We start from the raw sequence: 23,227 nt of genomic DNA, 5'->3' as shown, positions 1-23,227 counted from the left end.
TATATAAAAAGACTAATAATAGTGTGTTATGCATCAATAGCAGCAACAGCTTTTCCAGGTTCTGCAGTGATCAGAACAAAATTATAGACATTCAACACATTCCATTAAAAAAAAAAACAAAGAAAAGAATAATATCCAGATAACAACAAAGTTCTGTTGCTGTTGTGGTACCTGGCACCATTTTTTCTATTAGCCTCTTAATCATCATCTGGAAAGAGAACATTCTAGAGTAATAATATCATTAAATGTAGCTCTGATAAAGCATGGTCCCTACTATGTATCATAAAGCAGGTACTAGATATTTTACATTCATAGAGGTATGATACAGTACAGTCCTACATCAATAATACTAGATTCAGTTTTGGTTTGAAATTTACTTTGTCTGCCAATAAGATTGCTACCCCTGTTTTTTTCTGGGCTCCTGTCACATGGGGAATTGTTTTCTATCTTTTCACTTTCAGTCTCTGGGCTTCTTTTTGCACTAGGTGTGTTTCTTGTATACAACATGTTGTTGGATTTTGCTTCTTATTTCATTTTGCCAGTCTATTTCTCTTGATGGGTGAGTTGAGGCCATTGACATTGCTGGTCACAACTGCTATGTACTGACTTATTATTGACATGTTATTGGGCTTTTGTTGACTCTTTTTACTTTTTAACCTTCTTTTAATTTCTTGCCTTGCCTACTTGATTTGCTGTTGGGCCTCATGGTGTTGTTGCCTTCATTGTCTTTTTCTAGGATCTTGTTTAGAATTTCTTGTAGTGCTGGTTTGGTATTCGTGTAGTTCTTCAGGTGTTCTTTGTCTTGGAAGTATCTTACTTCCCCATCCATTTTGAAAGAGAGTTTTTCTGGATACATCAGTCTAGGTTGGAGGTTGTTCTCTTTTAGTACTTGAAATATCTCATTCCAGGCTCTCCCTGCCCTGAGGGTTTGTGTTGAAAAGTCTGCTTTGATTCTGATGGGGTTTCCTTTGTATGTGATTTGTTTCTTTTCTCTTACTGCTTGTAGTATTTTGTTCTTCTGTTGGATTTCTGGGATCTTGATTATTATATGTCTAGGTATAGATTTTTTTTGATTGTAGCTAGTTGGGGTCCTATATGCTTTAGTTATCTGAATGTCAAATTCTTCCCCTCTGTTTGGGAAGTTTTCTGTCATTAATTCTGCAAACAGCTTTTTAAAGTCATTTGTATTTTCTCCTACTACTTCATGGATTCCGATCATTCTTATGTTATTCTTCTTAGCATCATCTAGGAGTTGTTGGATCAATTTCTCATGATCTCTTACTGTTTTTAAGAGACCTCTCTTTTCATGGTCACTGACTGCAATCTTATCTTCTATATCTGAGAGTCTATCTTTGCATTCTTTTATTCTGTTGCGTACACTTTCAATAGAGTGTTTAATCTCCTGGATATCTATTTGAATCCTTTTTATGGATTCCATTTCTTTCCTATGTTGGGCATTTATTGTTTCCATTTCTTTCTTATGCTGGGCATTCATGGCTTCTATCATGGTCCTGAGCTCATCTATTTTTTTGTCAGTTTCTGCTCTAGAGTCTCGAATCACGACTTCCATTTTACTCACTATCTCTATGGTTATCTGGGAAATTATTTCTATTTTGAATTTTTCTAGAGCCTGATTGATCTGTTTTGTTACTTCCTGTGCTTTGAGTTCAGGGTGTCCTGGTGGTTCACTATCGGCCTTTTCATCCTCATTTGCCCTACTGTTTGCCATTGGTGAACTGGAGGTCTGTCCTTGTGTCTTGCTTAAGTGTTTTCTCATTTTAATTTTTGTTGTCGGACTATCCTTGGTTTAATCTCTGGATTGTCACCCAAATCTTCCTGATATGTTTGTGCCCTAGCTACTGTGTCTCTAACGACCCACAGACATTCTCATCTTCATAACATCAGAGAAAACAGCTCATCAAATCAACAGCAATGCTTTACCCCAACTGATACAATCAGCAACACATGTACATCAAGCACAATTTGGACACTGACCACCTGTGGTAGTCACTAGTCTATCACCCTTAAATCATTTGAATTAAACTGAAATCAAGAAGCAGTCCAGAACATGTCTGCAGTGAACAAAATTTCAATATAGTGAATTTACCATTTAATGGCTCAGACAGAGCGAGGATGCAAGACCCCTGATCTCAGTTAGCTGATGGCTGAACCCCCTGACGCTGACTGACCTCTGGCTGCAAGGCCCAGATTGAGTTCCCCATCGTTCTGAATGGTTGAACTCTGCAATGTTCTATTACAGGTTTCCCATGCCCTTTCTTTAAAGATGTTCAAAGTTGGGAACTCAGAAAAATACCCTTGATGACCACCTCTGTCTTTGCAGCGTGGTTCCTAAGACTGGCACGGTCAGGAGGTCTGAGAGTGTGTGTGGGGGTTATGGGGGTTCAGGGGCGCCCACTCGGCTACCTTCCCCATGAGCGATGGCTGCTAGGTCGGGAGCAGGAGTGGTTCTCCTTCCTGTGGTGGATCAGGGCCCAGGCTTCCTCCCGGCACTTGAGAGATGGCGTCTGGGTCAGGAGCAGGCCTGGTTCTGACGACCGTAGACTTTTTAGGCATCACATCTCTCTGAGGATCTGACTAAACTTTATAAAACCTGGCGATTATGTCTGTCTCTGAAAATTCTTGAAATTGCTGTAAATACTCTTGACCTCCATCTTGAAGGGGAATGAGATGAGCTAGACAAACACAGGGCTACTAAACCTTGCATTACCAGGTTTGGCAGATGCTTCCTAAGTGACTAACAAGCCCAAGTACAGATCACAGCAAGGATCTGACCTAAAGATTTAAGATAAAGAGACAGATATAAAGTGAAGACAAAGGTGTTGGACTGCCTCTTGCTTTCAGTTACTCACTTGGGGATATGGAGACCCATCTTCTAAATCATTCTTACAATTGTTCAACAAATAATGATTAGTTTGTGTTCTTAATCCCTGACAAGTCCTGAAGAGACTTATTTGTTCTCTCTATTATTACAGTAATGCACCTCTTTATGGCATCCTTCTTATCCTTATGTGCAGGTTTCCTTCGTTGGGAAATGAACATTCTCATAGATATTGTTTTTGCACCTCCAACTCTTGCTAATTGGAAAGCCAAAAATTTAATAAATGTTTACTGAATTAATGTACACATGGATGAATGCAATTTTAGCAAAGTGATGGTAAACTCAATATACCAAAGTTACTTCATGGTGCTCATACACGTAATCCTAGCACTTCAGAAGGCGGAGGAAAGAGGATCACAAATTCAAGTCCATCCTGGGCAACTTAGGAAGGCCCTGTCTCAAAAATTTTTCTGAAAGCGTTGGAAATATATATAGCTCATTGTAAAGGCTCTGGACTCAATCCCCAGTACTCCCCCACACAAAAGAATATTTTATCTCAAAATTGTTGAAAGGTTAGCTAGGCCTAGGATGGGGTCCTAGGAAGTTCCCAAAGTGGTAAGAAGCAACTCAATCCACCCTGTGCACAGAATTAAATTTTAGGTTTCCTGATTCCCATCACAGAAAAAGAATTTTCAGAAAGACATAGGCAAAAATTTAAAACTATACCCTTACAGAAACAGTGTGTGCTCTCAAGGGAGAGACACATAATGATCTAGAGCTGGGAATATGTATGGGATCTTGGGATGTCTTCAGGACGGATGATCTAGGATGTGTGCTCCTATTGTTTGTCAGGTTATGCTAGAATGCAAACACACTTGAATGCATTTGAAGTTGAAATGCATCACCCACTGATATTGCTGCCTCTTTGAGGATGGAGGTCTATGAATGAGAATGATTTACCTCGGTAAAGCATAGCCCAGAGCCCAAATTTACAGACTTATTGTGTCTTTAAGACCCTTAGGAATTTTTTTGAGTGAAATTTCCAGGAAGGGAAAAAGACTTGAGCAACTTTTGTATCCCGAAGCTACAATTTTTTCCTTAAAAGTATAATTTTAATATTCTGATTTTTCTTGTCTCCTTTCTACCAATCTTTATTTCTTCTTTTCTACATCAGGCCAAGTCAAATACTCATACTAAATTCAGTTGTGAGAGTAAAAGCAGGATAAGACTTTATCCTATTTATCCTATTTGTCTCCTATTTGGTCTTAAGTAATGACCTACCATGCAGCCTCTCAAACTTCTTAGTAGTTCAGTCTCAGAAACAGGATCTAAAGGTATAAGTAGGAAATTACTACAATGTTTTCATTTCCTGTTTTCGGTCTGTGGCTGGACAATTTAAATTCAACTTGTTGAACTTCAGTTAAGCTTATCCCACATGATGTGATTCATTTTCCTCTTTCCTCAATTGGCAGTCATTTTAGGGAGAAAAGCAAAGCGTACTCAATTGGTCTACTTAGAGCTCCATAGAACAATGGAGTATCCTTCCGATGTGGATGAAGATGGTTATACTAAATTAAACTTTCACTCTCGAGATGCTACCAGAAGACCTGTGGACTCAGAGAAAGGTATTTTTTTCTGCCTTTGCCACTCTTGTTTTCATGAAGTAAAATGCTAACAGAAAAGAAAGTATGACAGAGTAAGGATTTGTGTGTACAGGTTTTGCAACAGTCACTGCAGATTATTTGAATATGTATTGAGTCTCTCTTCATGGAAACTATTCAGTTAGATAATAAGTATTGTTATCTAAATTCATTATGCTTCATGATAGCCAATACAATTTTTTCTAGAAACAGCGAATTCATCAGTAATGAAGAGTTGATAATAAGTGCGAAGAAAATCAAAGTTGAAAGAATTTCAACAGAGGGATTCTTTGTTTGGTAGAAAGAGTCATGTGTGGGAGTGATGTCCTCGAAATTTTAGCAAGTATATGTGAAAAACATCATAAATTAGGAAATAAGAATCAGAAGACTGAGCTAGGTGTGATGGTGCATGACAGTAATACCATCACTTGAGAGACTAAGGCAGGAAGACCACTATGAATTCAAGGCCAGCCTAGCTACATAGCAAGTTCAAGGCCAGCCTGAATTACATAAGAAGAGAGACCCTGTCTCAAAAAATATATATATTAGAAGACTGAAACAATGGGAGATAGGTGAAGAAATGATTTTTGTGTTAAAGATCAAAGGGGTGCCAGCCATCAGGGTTGAGAAGCTCAAGTCTGACATGTTTTTATAGTAAGAGATTGATTTGGATTTTTTGTTGTTGATTACAAAAAGTTCTTGGCATCCAGTAAAGGGAAGTATAATGTTAGATGAAAATGCCCCATAAACAAGGACACGAGTCTTAAACAAAATGTAAACGAGAGAGACAGAGGACTTTAAAGGATCTTTCTCTTCACAGAATGAGAGATGCAGTCCCCTCGGTGAGTCTCCCTTCTATTTGACAATTCTATGAGATGCTCTCACTGTTTAGTCATCGGGAAAAACTGTGCTATGCTCTTCGTATGGTGATATTAATACAAAATCAGTTTCTCATTATCTATACAAGAGAGATGATTCACAGGTTTTGTTTTTCTGTTTGTTTGTTTTTATACCAGAGATTGAACTCAGGGCCTTGCTCTCTCAAGGCAGGAAATGGAAACACTGGGCTAAATCCCCACCCCCAATTCACAGGTTTTGAAATCAGGATTTGCTTTCTTCTGCTTTTAGCTTTTCACATTGCACAATTATTTTCCTCTTATCACCACTTACCCAATTCTTTTCTTGGGCAACTTGGTGAAAGAAGAGTAGACAGAAAGGTGAAGGAAGAGGTAGTGTTCATTAGTATTAATCTACAACATGCTTGTAATTTCTAAAGAAGGTGCTTCTACCTGTGCTAGCTCACTTATTATTTATCACAATGTTCTCTGAGATATTACCTCAATTTCACAACATTAAAAAAAAGAAATAAAAAACCCCAGAAAGTAATTTTTCCACATCATTCACTAAATGAATGCAAGGGGGAAGCTTATCCTTGATACTCAGAGCTGTTTCTGAACATAAGAAGCTGTTTTCTCTAAGAGTGAGTGGGATATCAGGGATCTGAGAGGTGTCAAGACCTACTGACATCCAGTGTGGAACTGAGGGCTTTTCTGTACTGATAATCAAACTCAGTGCCTCTTGCTTGCCAGGCAGGTATTGTTCCACTGCTCTACATCCTCAGCCCAGACCTCCTCCTCCCAGGATGCTGGGATTACAGGTGTGCCTTGCCATGCGGGCTTAAACATATATATATATATGTTTCCTTCCATTCCTACTCTTGTTCTGTTCTATGAATTCTGTCTATATTGCCAACAAAAATATGTGTAATTGGAAGCGGAAAGAACAGATAACAAGTCAGTGTTCTAACACTATAATTCCAACAACTGAAGAAGAGGAATCTTGAAGGTGGGAAAAAAGAGAAACCAGGTTGTCTAGAAGCCAGTGATGAATGAATTCCTTCAGAACGTTAACCTCACTGTGTGATTAATGTGCTCTCTGGTCCATGATTAGCTTTTCTTTCTCACTTTCTCCTCCCTTAGGCTCCCCAGCATCTCCTGTTGCAGGTTCTCCTTGGAAGCTCATAGCTGTGATTTTGGGAACCCTATGCTTGGTAATACTAGTGGTAGCCGTGGTGCTGGGTTCCCTGGGTGAGTATTTGGGAGAATTAATTACAACTATAGACATTTCATAAGCATTCATGTGTGTCCTGGACTCTCTTTCAAGGGCTTGACATGCAGGAACTAATTTATTCTGTATATTGACCTTATTTACCGAGTTGGTGCCTTTAAATCCCAGTTCACCTAGAAGTGAGAAACTGAGGTGTCATTTTATTTAGGGTCCTATACTACTTACCGGTAGAATCAGGATGAGAAATTTAGACAATCTGTCTAAAAATCTCATATTCCTAACTGTATTTTTCTACTCCCCTCCTTAAATATTTGGTTTCAAGGCTGATTTTTTTGAACGACAAATTAATGAAAGGAAAACTGTGGGGCTGGAGAAAGAAATATGATATGATGCTAATGAAGTAAATTTGCTAGAGGGGCTACAAGTTATTTGTATGAGACTAATGAGTTATACAAATTATTTTATACCTGATCATTAGCATAAGCTCTCAAATATACTAGGAATTTCCCGAGGCGATTTCTAAGTAGACATTTTGTGATGGATGAATAGATTTTCTTAGATTTTATATCTCTTGCAATAGGATTCAGTAAAGTATCACTGAGCCTTCATGACATTCCTTTATTAAACAAATGTTTGTGGTGTACACTTTGTATAAATGTCAGGGTTCAGTAATTGCACACCCTTAACCCCAGCATCAGAACATTCCAGATTCAACCACCTCTGAAGAACAAAGCCCCACTTTATCTGCATGAGGCTTTGGGGGACAGCTAAGCACAAAGCACAACAGTAAAGGAAAAGTAAAGAAGTGAAAATGTTGGCTAGAATTAGGGTACCAAATTAAAAATGTACAAAAGAGACAGACACAATGCATATTCCTGAAAACTCTGGCTAAATGTATTTAACTTGAATCACATAATTCCACTGATGTAATTGCAACTTTATATATGCGCTTTACTTCTGATCGCATCGTAATTGATTGACAATATTTTCACTTCAGTTTCTCATTGCTGTTTTCACACAGCCTCACACTTTAACCCAGTAGCTAATAATACATAGCAGAGGCACTCTGAAATATAACCTATTGCCTTTATAAGTTCATCTTTGGAATGCCATGATTTACAATGTGTCTCATCATAAAATAACTTAAGTAACATCAAATTACTCTGTACCCTGATTACTGATTTTGGATGTATTTATTTTAGGGGGTTGAAATAGAGAAAGAAAGGTCTGGGCTGAATTTGATGTAATGGAAGACAAGTCATAAAAGAAAGGATGTTACCTGTCTAAAACACTAGAACTACTCAAATAATTAAAAACAATTTTAAAAGACTAAGAGGATTTAAATTTTTCTGGAAAATAATATCCGTATAGCTTGAACTGAAAATAAAACATGCAATGACAGCTCATGGATTATTTATTAAGTGTTCATGACATGAATAGTGCTTGCTCTTAAAGAAGAAATTAGTATACGATGAACTTCACAGCTCTTGTCTTTTATGCCTAGGAGTTGTTCCCAGCACTTGTCCTCCTGATTGGATTGTGCATGAGAAGAGCTGTTACCTCCTTATCCTTTCACTAGATTCCTGGTATGGAAGTAAGAGAAGATGCTCTCAGCTGGGCTCCCATCTCCTGAAGATAGACACCTTAAAAGAATTCGTAAGTGTAGACTTCAGGCAGAGTATCTGCGGTGTAGACACTGGTCTTGTATTGAGTAGAAAAATAGAGGAGATTCCAGGTGATACAGTTTTCCCCAAGAGAAAATTATTTTCAGTGTTCTCTATAACTGCACTATTAGCAAACCTTAAACATTTCAAAGGCGTAGTATATTTAATGAATGTAATTAATTACAAATAATCATATTTCACTTTAAAGCCTTCCATGTTTACTATAACATTCAGGCTTCTGTTAATTGTTGTTGATTTGTATTTTAATTTTTGACTTTGGTGGAATACAATGGAAAACTTTCTCCTTTGTCATCAGAATTATGAAGAAAAGCTAGCGATGACAATATAAATTTATAAATCATTTGCACTTTTAAGATACTAGGAAAAGGAAAAAGGTTTATAAAGTAAACTTGCTATTCCTGGATTTACAAAAAGTTTTGTTTAAAAAAGGCAAAAGTTGTTAAAAATTGAGTATCTGATATTGATTATTTACCATTTACATGAGTATAATGATATCCCTGTGGTCATAAGAAATTTTTCATAAAAATGAAATTTACAGTGCCTCGTGAGAGAAAGATGGACCTCTGATGAGCTGTGGAAAGGATAACACAAAGCATTTCAAATTATAAATCTGAGCTAATTTGTTACTTCTACATCTACATTCACTGCTCTCCACTTTTTGTTTCTATAATGTCATACCAAACATTTGCAGTTCACACTAATGTTAATGCATCGGAAGAGGCAGATATATGGCAGATTTCTAGAAATCTATTAGGCCTGTTGAGAAGCCTATAGTTAGTTATCAATAAATCATCTTAAATTGGGCAACAATTCAAATACCTTTATTGAAATCCAGATTATTTATAAAATGTGTGAGACTGAATTAATTTTAAGGTGCTAACCAATTCGGAAAGGCATTTCTGGGAAAGGCCAACTTTAATTTATATTTTTAATGTGAATTTAATAATGGCCTATCAACCACAATATCTACCCAGAGATCCTATCATGTTGGGTTCATTGAACAGAGGCAGCACATGGATGTGATAAATCTATTTATAACTGATATTGTCAATCTGTGCTTTGTGGGAAAATTAAATGACAATGACATTCTATTATTGGTAGTGCTGTCTAGGTTATTTTCAGTTTACACACACATTGTCCACCGAAGCATACAGTCAGTTGTCTATGATAATATTTCTCTTTTTCTCTGATGTTTACTTATATTTTATTCCCCTAAAGGATTTTATAGTAGGACAAATGTCTTCCTATCCTATTAATTCTTTCTGGATAGGACTTTCTCGCAAGCAGACTGAGGAATTATGGCTCTGGGATGATGGATCAACTTTCTCTTATAACTTGTAAGTACTTGCAAAGTCAAAACTTTCTCAGAGAGATTAAAAACATGGCATGCAGTTAAGAACCTGATTTACTGACCAAGTGAGAAAAAGAGAAAGACTCATTGAGAGGTGGTGGGTGGGTGGAGAACAGGGTTGAAGAGGTTTATGGAGTGGAAGGGTAGTCATTAGTGTGACTGACTTAGGTGTCTCTTTGGCTGCTGTGCAGGAGGGCATCTGGCATCTGTTTGAAATTGTTCAGCTCAGGAGCAGACTCAGTGTGGCACAGGGAATTAAGAGCATGGGCTTCAGCCGTGACACTGAGCAAATCATGTGACTTCTCTTGAGTCTCACTTTCCATACCCATAAGTGAGAACATAAAGAGTTTCTACCACTGAGAACTGGGAGAATAAGGGTATAATAAAACTAAAATCATTAGCATGGTATCTTACACATAATATGTGAAACTATTATCATTAAGCTAACAGCAGCACCTCTCATTTTATAAAGTTTTAAAAGATATTTCACATCTGTACGATCATGAATGGTTCCTCCTTGTGTGTTGAAGTCTTTCTCATTTCAATTGGCATTTATTTTCTTGTTAATATCCAGAAAATATGAAATTACAACCTCCTTTTATTTATTTTTATTTGGGGGAGGTTGAGACACGGTCTCATTATGTAGTGGAGACTGCTCTGGAATTCACTGTGTAGCCCAGGCTGGTCTCGAACTTGCAGTGATTCTCCTGCCTCAGTCTGCCGAGTGCTGAGATTACAGGCATGCGCCACCATGCCCGGCCTACAGCCTCCTTTCAAATCCCCATCACTGATGTGTATTCCAATATGTGTGTGTGTATCTACATTCTTCTCCTTAATCTCATTAGGCATATGGTTCAATTTAATCCCCTTCAATAAAACCCCACAACTTTTGACTTTGCTGATTCTCTTGTTTTATCATTTCTTTCATTCATTTTGATTCTCCTCTTTATTACTCCATTTTATTTAATTGTGTGTGTGTTCAATTTGCCACTCTTGAACTTCTTGTGTTGGATGTTTGATTCATGAACTTCAGGCTTTCTTTTCCTGCAGTTAAGACTATGTCATTTTAATGTATTTTCATTGTTATGAAGTTCAAAATGACTTCTGATTTTCATCGTAACCACAAGGTAAACTCTGTGATCAAAAGAATAAACTGCACTTCATAGTATTTCTGTCATTTTATGGGTTTTCTTCTCCCACACAAGAGAACTGTTCTGTAAACATTTAATATAATACATAGAAACTATATTATTAGGAACATGTGGGTTTAGAATTGTGTCTCTCCATTCAGTGTTACATTTTCTTTCCTTTCCTTTGTGGGGGGACTGATTTAATGCTTTTTTTATTTGTTTGTTTTTTGTTTGTTTGTTTGTCTGTTTTTTGAGACAGGGTCTCACTATGTAGTTGAGACTGACCTGGAACTCACTATGTAGCCCAGGCTGGTCTCGAACTCACAGCAATCCTCCTGCCTCAGCCTCCCGAGTGCTGGGATTACAGGTGTGCGCCACCACGCCCGGCTAATGCTTTTTTTAAAATTTTGCTTTGCTTTCTTCTCTTCATTTGAAGTTCTTTTACTAACTATGTGGTAGCTTCCTTAGTAATCACAGCATATATTCGTCACTTACCAAAGTCTAATGTTTTTGTATTTCAAAGATTAATATCACTGGGGATTTGGCTCAGTGGTTCTGCCACCATCCTTGCAATCGCAAGGGCCAGAGTTTGATCCCTGGTACCAAAAAATAGTAATAATAAATAAATAAAATACAATGGAAATCCTCAAAGTTTAATATCAGCTGCAGTTTTTGTAATGTCAATATAAAATTCTTATTTTATTTGTCAATGATCAATGTAAAATTCTTAGAGCATTCTGTTTAGCTCCTCCCTGGTTCTTTTGTTATTATAGATGTGTATTTTAAGGCTATTGAACACACCATTTCCACAATTTACTACCTGTGAAAGTAATATACGTCTTATGATGGCCTTTTGTAATCACTGTGGAAGAACTGCAGCTGAGCTCTGTCACTAGCATTGCTTCTGCCAAACAGGGGCCACATACATCTGTAGTTACTTTAAATTAAATGCCCCACTTGGGTTCTTGTAGAAGGTAAAGATCTGTACTTGTCATTCCAGCTTCTCAAGGGACCTTTCCTTCCCATCTTCACTTGGTAGCAAGACCAAGGCATCAACATTTCCTTATTCTTTTCTCTTTGGCAATTTTATTTCTCATTTACTCCTGCAACAAAATAACCCTTTGGTTTTTAGCTTTGCATTGTCTTATATTCCTCATCTTGGATAAATCTAGTATCACAGAATTAGACTGAATTACTGGTACACTCTATAATTGATGTCCTCTTTGATTCAACAAAATATAGCTTCCCTGGAGATAGATATACAGCTATCTCTATAAGTGTATATGTGAAGATGTCTCTGCAGTTAGTGTTCATTTTCATTTGCTCACATGTCTATATTTTAATTGTTTCTTATTACTTCCTAACTCTTATACCTTATATTTTAGTCTTTTGTCTTAAACTGAAGGACACACCTTAATATTTCTTCTTGAGAACATCTGTTGCAGCTGGATTATTTGTGGTGGTGCACACCATTAATCCCAGCACTCTGGGAGGCTGAGTGGGAAGATTGCAAGTTCAACCTGAGCCTGTGCAAATTAGTGACTTAAAAAAAATGTTTTAAAGGTGGGGTATGTAGCTCAGTGTGAAGGCCCAGGGGTCTATCCTTAGTACCATAAAAAAAACCAAAAAACAAAAAACAAAATATATGTCAATTTGACTTTTGTAAAAAATTTTCATTGAGTTTAGGATTAGAGGCTTGGGGGTCCTTGTTTCAGCCATTTGAAGATGTTATCCTACTATTGTCTGGTTTTTATTGTTGTTTTTAAAAGATTGTCTGAAGGTGATATATGTTTAAAATATATCTCATATATCTTGTGATCTATTTTTCTTCCTCAGTGGCTAATTTGCTCTTACCATTCTCCATTTTTTATTTTTTGGTACCGGGGATTGAACTTGGGTCCTTGTGCTTGCGAGGCAGGCTGCTGAACCATTGAGCCAAATCCCTGGCCCACCATTCTCCATTTTTTTTTCCAGCTTTAATTGAGTTTATTGGTACATTTTAGGGATACAGTACAGTTGCATTCATTGTTGGGATCTTGTACCTCTACATGACAAGTCTTGATTCTCATTTTTTCCCCTTACCTCTGCCCTCCCTTCACCCCCTCCTCCCCTCCCTATCTACAAACACTTTATTTTCATCTTTTCATTCTCTCACATTTTTTTCTTTTTTTAAAAAATATTTTGAATGATTATTTCCAGTTCTGCGATTTTAGTTGTCGTTCCCAAACCTATCCTGTTATCATTTATAATTCCCCTTTTTCTTCCTCTACTCTCAATATTACTTTTTGACATCTATGATTCTTCGTTTAGTTCTAGATTCCCTTTAGCATTAACTCTTCTTTCCAGTTGGTTGACTCATTAAATATACCCAGTAGTAATTTCACTAAACTCTTACTTGATTTGATAAATGGACATCTTGGTAATAGACCAAAAGGTAAATAAACAAACTTTATATAAAATATTCAGTAGGGTTTTCTTCTCTGTCAGGGGGTTAATTTAATTTTATGCAACTAGTAGTATTTCCTGAAAATACTGAGTTAATTATGGAGTCAATTCTGTTAGCACTTGTGAATTAATACAATCTAAATTCAGATTCCTTTTTCAGTAATATAGACACTTCAAAATTCTTTTCACTGGTAGTTTCATTTCAACTCTGTGTGACCAGTATTTCTTCTGTTGTTCTAATTACATCACCATATTTTATTTTACCAGGTTTCAAATCAGAAGCACAGCTACCCAGGAAAACACAACTCACAACTGTGTGTGGATTCATATGGGAAATGCTTATGACCAAGCCTGTAATATTCCCTCCTTCAGTATTTGCGAAAAGTTGCTGTCAGGGTGAAGGGAGGAAGGAGAAAAGTATCTGAGATCATAAGGATGACAAAACAACAACAAAAACAACAACAACAACAAAAAGAGTGGTATTTGAGGGCAATTAAAGTAAGGAAATGAAAGTGTTGACCACTTAGCAAACTTTAATCTTAGCTGAGAAATAGGATGAAAGGCTGTGTGATTTCTTGTCAAGCCCACTGCAAAGTTAACATTAAGTTATAATAGATAGAATCCTGGATGTGGAGTTAGGGGACTATTGTTCTTAGAGATGCAGAAATAAGACAACAAAGACCAAGGAAATCTCTGAGATCTGGGCCAGAGCTCATGCATGTGAGAACTCATAGCTGGATCTTCTGTAACCTTTTTCCCACGTCAACATCCTTAAAGCCTCACAATCATGGACTGCATGTCACGTATATAATTTAATCAGTGTGGATATGGACATGAACGCATATTGAAAGCCCTTGAAAATGACTCAGGGCCCCATCAATCAATCCTGTCAATCTTATCCAGAAATCTGATGAGAGGTACTTGGCCTTGGGCACACAGCTTTTAAAATCCAAATGCCCAGTTTCATCGCAACGCCACTTTTTGGTCATGCCTGTCTTAGCACATTTTCCCATTCTCTTCAATAAATTTCGCTACATTTTCTGTTACCAGGGGAAGTATACTTTTAATTCTTTGCTAGCTGTACGCAAGAGCTTGGAGTCTATCTGTTGGATCCACTTTGTGGTATCAGTACTATTAATACAGGACTGTGCGGATTTCTGTATTGCTGAGAGGCAGTTGTATAACTTTCTTGTGTTTGTTAATATATGTAAAGAAATTGTGCAAAAATCACTGAATCGTTCACTATAAATGGTTAATTTTAGGTTGTGTCGGTTCTACCTCAATGTAAAGAAAATGCTTGTTAAAGAACCTTTGGCCTCTAAATTACATGTCTGCCCATGAGAATCATTGTCATAATTTGACCTCTTCCCCAAAGTGTAGACGAGTTTGATACTAGGTAGGGCATATAAATGGTAGTTCTGAATTAAAGCACAAATTTGAACTTTGAAAGATAAAAAAAAACTATGTAAGACAATAGATTTTTGTGACATTTACTATCATCTCTTAAAATGTATTATGATTTGGGTCTAGATGTCCCCTCAAAGTCTCATGGGGTCATAGGTGGGTGAATCTAGAGTGTGGTGCAGGATTGAGGGAGTGTGATTACTGAACCACTACCTATCAGCCTTTGGTTTGGCACCGCCCTCATCCCGTTGGTCTGAATGAGATAAAAGGAGCAGAAAGACACTCTTACAGGCCCTTGTTGCTTTTGCTGCTTTCTGTTCGTACCCTGCTTCTCCTCTGTGATGCCTGTTTGCCATCCCTGCCTTGGAGCCAACCAATTATGGACTGAAACCTCTGAGAACTGTAAGTCAAATAAACCTCTTCCCCTCTAACTTTGGGTGTCGGGTATTTTGTCTCAGCAACGAGAGAAAAGTAACATAATATGCAAATTGGTTTTGCCACTGTCTAAGGAAAGAAGTAGAGAGGGTAAAGATAATTCAGTGGGACAGTATAAGAAGTAAAATTAACTAATTAGGTATTAAGCATTTAATTAAAGCCCAAGATAGGATTTTGAAGAAACTCCAAGTATTTTAATTTTGGTTTTGGTTGGATTAATTTCTCCTGATTTCTCAGGATGAAATGTTTGTTTGAAAAATCATTATAAGCAAGGAAAATAATTCTGGATACTGAAAATTAATCTGAATTTACCCGGAAGAGACAGGACAGCCAATAATTACGACAAAGAGGTAAAGGCTTGACTGTCACCAAAGTGATGCTATAAAGTTAGATTGCTCTAGGCCATCCAAAATATTTTATTTCTCACCTGTTGACACATAATTTATGTTGCAAATAACACGGAAATGTACATATGAATGAAAGGAGACATTTATGTTTTTCCATGAGACAGAGAAGAGGAAAGAGCTGCTGGCTGAACCCAAGTCTAGGATTGGGTTCAAGATGAGTAGCGATTATATTAGAGAGAATGCCTTTGCTTGCCTGTGTTACAGCAGTAATTTTTGAAGTTGTCTTCTAGTCTTCATTCTTGTTATGCTACAGCAAATTTTCAAACATAAATTTAAATCAAATTATTCATTTCCTTACTTAAAATTCTCTTTGACTTATATGTTTCATATTAATAACAACAAGCATAATAAATAAATACTTTTAGGACCATCCATAATATATTACCCACTGCAATTCCCTCTGGTTCTCTGAGCTACCTTCTGTTTCTCTACTCTTATTTGTTCCATCGAGGATGCTGGCTTTTCTGTGGCTTCTCAGCCACTTCAGGCATGCCTGTCCCTCAAGGGCTTTGTGATTCCCGTTCTAGTGGAGACCAGAAACTAAAGAAACAAAGGGCAAAGGCCTGAGTACGCTAAAGTCAAAGTGCAATAAACTGCAAGAGAAATTAGAGTGCAGAAGACAGAAAATGGACGGAACCCACTGGTGACAGGAAGCCTGGCAAACAGCAACGAGCAGCATCAAGCAGGAGCATTTTTGCACGTCCTCTGTCCGTGTGTCCTCCCTTTTGCTCCTTAGGTGTTCTTCTTGACCCTCTGGTCTAGCAAGGGCTTTTCTTTGTTCTAACAAATCACATCGGATACTGCTGCCCACTGCTTGCTGCACTGCATCCCCTCCTTCATTGTTTCAGAACAGGAACCCGAAGGGAGGGAGCTGGTTACATCTTTGGCACCAAATATGGGGCTCATCTTCTCCATGCAGAGGTCAGTGTGGCAGGGCCAGACCACACACCGACTCTCTCTGTCCCTTTGTACAAATCTAAGGAGCAGTGGGTACTTTGCCAGCCAGTTAAAAGCTAATTAGAGTAGGTACCACTCTTGATGCAAAGAATAGGTTCCCTAGCGCCTCCTGGTTAATCCCTCCACTGAAAAGACTGGGAATGTTAGCCAGACGGGGGAGCTGGATTCCTTCGCAGAGACAGGTCTCTCATTGCACGGAGCTATGAAAGCTGGAAAAGCAACTGCAAGACCCTGGCCAGGGCTACTCCCCAGGGGGTACTCAAAGGCCACTGTGGAAGCTGGGTCCTGATATCCCAGGGTATGCAGCAGAGAAATCTCCACATGTCTAACATCCCTCCTGCGCTCCTCTGTGAGGGGAGAGGTAGACTCGGTGGTCGTCAGGCATCCCCTTTGCAGCGCGACCTGAGAAGACTCCATCAGAGCCCTCTTGTAAGACTCCAACTAAGAGTTCAGCTACAGGTTTGGACTTTTCTCTCTCTGCTTCTATGACAGACCCCTGTCTTCAAGTATGTCTTTCTTTTTGGGGATATGTCTTGATAGATTTACTGGGTTGAGAACAGATTAGAATCCTAGCCCACATTTCAGGGTTTCCCGTCTCCATTGTCCCTGGTGTTTGTTTCCTACCCTAACTTTCACTGAGCCAATATGAAACAAGTAACTGTAGGTTCCGTAAGAAGAGTTTGCTAGAAGAAAGGTCAAAGTAAAGGGAGAGCCCTAGGCCATTTTATCATTCAAACTTGCAGAAAACCAACAGTGCTCAGGGGATTGTGTGGTACTTTTGGGACGCACTTGAACAGCTCCTTTAAACTCTGGGAAGAGGACTATTACTTCTCTAAACAAAAGGCACTTTTCACCACCAGCCCTGTCTTCTCATGGCTGACCTCAGAAATATCCTTATGAAAACTCTATCACTTCTGGAGGTTCTCAAAATTTATTTAATCCAAGCCCATGTATCTGCCACGAGGATCAGGGCCCAGGCACACTCTCCCAAGTTAGGGTTAGGGTTAGGCTTGACATAGAGCGAAACTATGTTGACTTGCACCATTCTATTGCTGTGGCCTGCAGAGAGAGAGAGAGAGAGAGAGAAGATATAAGATGATGTCTTTTTCTCATAACCTCTCTTACAGAAAAAAGAAATGCTAGATCTCAGAAACTGTGGGCTGCCTGCACCCTGCAGCAAGAGCACTTCTACAGTAGCTCCAGTCCAAAACTAAGATAAACATCAGTGCAATCCTTCTTTAAACAGCCCTCGCTTTCACAATATAAAATGGGCTGTCTTTCTAACAGTAACTGGTGCTCACTAATTAGGAGATCTCTATGCTAATTGGTCACCCCTAAATAAGTTCTGACTAGTCTATTTGTAGTTATAAATCTGTATCTTTAAAAGATTATTATAGTTCAACGTAGCCAATACCATCTAAGAGGGCACTCTGACTTAAAAGTAATTGTTTTCTGTGTTTCTTGTTTGTCTATTTAAACCAATTAAGGCAACTTCGACTGCTTTGTTAAAGCTTTATGAGCTCATTTCAATTTCAATTTCTTTTTCATTTTTGCTTTTGCATACTTCTGGATCTTTTGGGCCTACACACACACACACACACACACACACACACACACACACACACAAACCTAGGATTTTTGGGGTGAAAAACTAAAAGTATAATATGGATAAAAATGTATAATTGATATTGTGTAATAGGAATAAAAGGTCTAAAAGAGAAATGGGAGGGATAGGGAAATGGTAAGAAGGGAAAATAAAAAATATGAGAAAAAGAAAAACCTGGAAACAATGTCTTTGTAAACAGGGAAGGGTGGAAGGGGTAAAGGGAGGGTAGGGGAATGGGGAAAAAAATAAGAACCAAGACAAGTCACGTAAAGGTACAAAATCCCAATGATGAATGTAACTGTATTGTATATCTAAAATGTACCAATAAACTTAACTAAAACAAACCACACACAAAGCTTGAGACATTACAAGATGAAGGCTAAGAGGCGGGAGGCTTACAGGGGATGTATAAATAAAAGCCTTCAAGTTTGATAACATAAAGGATATATATGATTTAGGTTAATAGATATGTTTCTGTGTATCAACTCTCAGATATAATATCCTCCAAAATTACTACCTAAATTGGCTTATAAATAATCAGATACTCATGATTGTAGCCCATATGTTTTTTAGTTCACATAACCTAATGGTGGGCTAATTTAAATCAGTTGGAAAGAGTAGAGACTAAAGATGTCTTGGTAACATGTTTCCATTCAGGCTGTTAACCAATTAAGACAAAAAGTTAAAAAAGGGTTTTCATAAATACATTGCTTTTTGTTTTCTATATACAAAAGCAAGCATTTTTCTTTGTTAAAAAATGACACATAACTTTTAAAAGGTGCTACTTTTATGATTTGTTTCTCATAAGTCATCTAAAATAATTGTTAAGACAAATGAGTGTGGAACCCTTGGGCTTTGAAAACACGCTGGTCATGACTTACAGCTGCTGCCTGAATCTATTTGTTCAGTTTTGTTCACTTATGAGACTTCCTGGCTTTTTTTCCAAAGTCTTGCAATGACATATCCCAACACATCTTATTAAATATATTATTATAATATATTTAAATTGGTTAAAATTAAAAGATTGGGTTCTCTATATCAAAACAAAACTTTCTTAAAATATTAAGAAGCTCTTTGTTAAATTTACAAAGATTTAAAAACAAAGGCTCTATGTTGTACTAAAATGGTTTCCTGTGTTTTCTATTGTTAAAATTTTGGTTATTAAAACTGAGTTTTAAAAGTGTAATTAAATGTTGGACTATAAAACATTTTCATAATCAATCAGTTTATGATTGGTTAAATAAACAACTATTTTCTTAGCTTATAGCATAATGTATATATCTAAAAACAAGCTGCAAATCCAAGCTTTAAAGTTTATAATGTTTAAACTATATGTTTAATATATACAAAGTAACTAACAGATGTTCTATTTTATATATATTCATCTAGATCTTAGACATATATAATGGTCAAAATTTGGCATCTCTCCTTACATTTGGTCCTGCTATGTAAAACTTCATCTACATCTGTCGACTTTAATTAAACAGTCATTTTGTTATTGTATAAATAAAGCACAGTTGTATATTGGGTAATAAAACAGCACTCTTTCCCAAACTTATAAGACCTTTAGTGATGTTTCTTAATTCATGTCAGTGTAGTTAAACCCTGTAAACCTGTTTAAAAAAAATCTAAATTCTCAAATGCTAAAACTTAGTCAATATGTGTAAGGATTTCTATATATAGCTATGATGGTAATTATTGCTAACTTCCAGTGTATTAAGTGCATTTTTGTTTGTCAAGTATACAGGCCATCAAAGATGCAAAGCTAAAAAAAAAACATCTTATGGTACTGGTGATTTCTGACTAAAGTTGGTGGTGGTAAAACTTTTTATGATTGTGTTATAACACCATGTGATTATAGTTGTGACATCTCCAGACATTTGAACTCTCTATAAGTTCCTTGCCTACATAGGTCACAGGTTCCAAGACATAAAGATCCTCAGGGAAAATTTTTGAATAAAAGTCCAACTGTTGTGTACAAATCCTTTTTTCTGCCTTCCAGATTTGTCAATGAGAATTAAAGTAGCTGTCAGGAGTAATTCTACATAATTTTGGGGGAAAATCATTTCACAATTACATTATGTTTAGGCCTAATTTTCCTGCCTAGAGGCCAGCTATGGCACGTTGAGACATAACTCCACTTTGCCTCCAGTCACAGCTAAAACCTCAATGGTCTGGTGGTGCTGTGAGGCTCCAGGGTAGGATTACACCAGCTGATGACATCCTAGGGAGGAACAAAATCTTCATCTTCATAGTTCCTCATTGTTCTAGCATTATCACCATTGCTGCCCTCTGAATCACTTGTTACTCACAAATAAAGGTGTGGCAAGCTTGAGGTCTTTTGTCTTTTCTGTCCAGAGCAGTACTGATCAGGTCCAAAGCTCAGATTCTTTTCTAGGGTCTCATTTCTGTCTATATTAATTGATTTGGCTTGTGCTGTTGTGGCTCACAGGAGACTAGGACTCATGTAGGAGTTCTCGTAAGGTCTCCTTTCCCTGTTCCCTACAAGTAACTATGAGCCAAGGATAAGGATGCCTGTTCTGAATATAAACAACAGATCTCTGTGAGATAGGTAGAGCGGCCTAGATTTGTCATGACAGAGTGAGACAGATGCAGTCTGACCTCAGGTTGGAGTGGGCTGTACCTCAATGTGACCTCAAGATAAAGCTGATAGTTCACGTATCCTCAAGGGACCAAAGTAGGATGCTGTCTTTTCTTTCTTTTCTTTCTCCCTTTATCTCTCCCCAAAAGTACACAGACAGGAGAGATCTTAAAGACATACAGTGATACCTCGGTTTATAAATGTAATTCCTTCCACAATTTTGTAAAATACGCATGCTTGTGTTCATGCAGGAAAGATGGCCATAGTTGTATTCATCATCCAATGTGGAATTCACAAAAACAAAAACAAAAAACCCCACAAAACTTTGTCAAGTGCTTCTGCTTGCAAACCAAATTGTTCACAAACAAAAGTATCCGTGAATTGAGGTACCACTGGATAGTACTTCTTAAACAATTATGGGTAGTTCAATGTTTGCCCCCAAGATATCACCTTTAAGTTTATTTTATAAATTTGGGGCCAATTTAAAGGGTTTTAAAAATATTGATTTTTTAAAAAAAAAATGTAAGTGAAAAAGGTAAAAAGAAGGCCTCTAACTTGGCTTAACAATAAGTAGACATAGTGAACAAATAGCCCATTTAACAATCTATAGCTCTTTTCTGTCATGAGACATTCTATCATAAAATAAAATTTTAAATATACTTTTAAAGACAAAACCCCCAGTGGAGGTAATAATAAAAATAACAATAATAGCATAATAATGATAGTGTCAATATAATTGTTATTCTAAATATTATATTTGCTTTTGATTCCACATTTTCCCTGTAAAACTATAATTATTATCTGTTAAAACAATCATGGTCAAAAAATGTAACACTTCCCTGGTCACACTTTATATTTCAAAGTGCTTGATTTCCAGATAAGATTATCATAGTTAAGCCTACTGTTTCCACTTCAGCCCTGCTATTGCCAACCTCCTGGGTGTTCCAACACCTGAGGTTCACAGGCCAAAGCTAAAAAGAGAACTGGGCTACCAATCAACCAATATTTTGGCCCTGGTCCTCCAAGGTCAATAAGGACCTAGGGCGTAAGGAGACCTCTCTCCACTGCCGACAACTCTGGTGAGTCACCCAACCTCCTGAACAGGGAGATTGTTAGACCCCAGAGGACAGGGGCCAATCAGCAAACACTGTGCTCAAAGAAGGGTCCCCAAAGGGAAAACAAAAGCATCTTCCATGCTTCCAAGGGAGGCCACACGCTCAAACAAGACCCGGACTCACGCCGGCAGATAACAGCGACAGAGCTCTGAGGGTCTGTGCATGGTTCCCAGAGAAAGCCCTGCGGAGCCTTAACTGACCTTGATATATATTAGGGTATTTATTTTTGAAGTTTTTGAGTCAGGGTCTCATTATATAGCTCAGTTTAACCTTGAACTCACTATGTACTCCAGGCTGGCCTCAAACTCATGGTAATCCTCTTGCCTCAGCTCTTGAGTGCTGGAATGATGGGTGCACACCACCATGCCTGCAGAATATTAACTTTGATTAACAAAGGTCTCACTTTAACTTGGTTTTAAACACACAACAGAAAAACGTAACCAACAAGACCTATAAAATTTAGACTAAATATGCAAAGTATTTTGCATAAGCACTGCAAGTACTATACTGGCCCCTGCTGACAGTCTCCAGCTACACCGGTAACGTCACTAATGTGGTTCAGGAAAGCTGAAACATTACAGTAAAAGCTATAAAAGTTCAAAAAAAATCTTTTAACTTCTTAGCTAAAGATGTCTTTCAAAAACAGAGTCCTCAGTTTTCTTAAGAGCTAAAGCTAAAAAAATAAAGCTTATATGCTTGTAAATAAAACTTCTTTAAATAAACAATTCACATCAGAAAAAAAGACCTCAAAACCAAAAAAATCAGACTTTATAATAAGCTCTTCACTGCCATAAAAAGGGAGGATATGTCTGTTCCTAAAAGAAACACGTTGCTTTTATGCGGTCTAAGTAGTGAGAGCTACAGCATGGAGGTGTGGAAGTCCAAAATCAAACTGTGTTGGTTTGCATCTGAACCCCTCTGCTGTAATGGTGTGATGCCTGGCAAGTTTTTAGCTGGAATATTCCCTTGTTATCCAGGTGTCACCAGCTCCAGAACCCCTGCTGATAACAATCTGCAGGTGCTCAAACCTGTTACATAAAACCGTGCAGTATTTGTGCATAACCTATACACCTCCGCCCACAAACTTTAAATCACTAGGCTACTTATGAGACCTAAGGCAATGCAAATGCTGTGTAAAACATTGTTACACTGTGTTGTTTAGACCGCAGCGTCAAAACCAAGTTTGTGTATGTTCCCTGTGGAGTCAGTTGTGTTTGAGATACTTTCAGTCTGCCCTCCTTCAAATGAGGAATGTGGAACTTGTGGATGTAAAGTTTAAAGCCACCAGTGATGGTGTTAAGAGCAGATTCCCTGATGGACGCTCCTCCTGATTTCTAAGCAGGGCCCTTACATTGACTTCACAGTGGTGAGCTCTGAGGGCTGCCCTGACAAGGTCCCTCGAAGTTCAGAGCACCCTTAGTGCAGTTAGGGTCACTGTTGGGGGGGGCACCAGAAAATAAAGGGCTAAAGGCCAAAGCCAAACTAAGTAGACCAATTCTCCTCAAGGTAAACTAGAATGCAGAAGACAGAAAAAAAAAAAAAAA

The 23,227-nt window shown here is 37.7% G+C and overlaps 1 protein-coding gene across 3 annotated transcripts; it reads left to right on the top strand.

The window, feature by feature from the left end:
* The first annotated feature begins 4,269 nt into the window (after window positions 1–4,269).
* On the top strand, window positions 4,270–14,849 carry LOC104875841 (C-type lectin domain containing 7A). Of its 3 annotated transcripts, XM_033766304.1 has the most exons (6): window positions 4,270–4,464; window positions 5,300–5,321; window positions 6,459–6,566; window positions 8,051–8,202; window positions 9,450–9,568; window positions 13,425–14,849. In XM_033766304.1, exons 1-6 carry the CDS (start codon window positions 4,432–4,434, stop codon window positions 13,555–13,557), a joined length of 567 nt encoding a protein of 188 aa, XP_033622195.1. In that variant the 5' UTR covers window positions 4,270–4,431; the 3' UTR covers window positions 13,558–14,849. The 3 variants fall into 3 exon arrangements, with proteins under 3 accessions (XP_033622195.1, XP_010641870.1, XP_010641869.1); XM_010643568.2 differs by lacking the exon at window positions 5,300–5,321 and having other exon boundaries at window positions 9,502–9,568; XM_010643567.2 differs by lacking the exon at window positions 5,300–5,321.
* Window positions 14,850–23,227: the final 8,378 nt, after the last annotated feature.

This window comes from Fukomys damarensis, unplaced genomic scaffold (genome assembly GCF_012274545.1).
Source record: "Fukomys damarensis isolate Sample0158 unplaced genomic scaffold, DMR_v1.0_HiC HiC_scaffold_19, whole genome shotgun sequence".
NCBI classification, from domain to species: domain Eukaryota; kingdom Metazoa; phylum Chordata; class Mammalia; order Rodentia; family Bathyergidae; genus Fukomys; species Fukomys damarensis.
The sequence above is the reverse complement of the archived record's forward strand: the minus strand, read 5'-3'. Positions and strand labels throughout refer to the sequence as shown.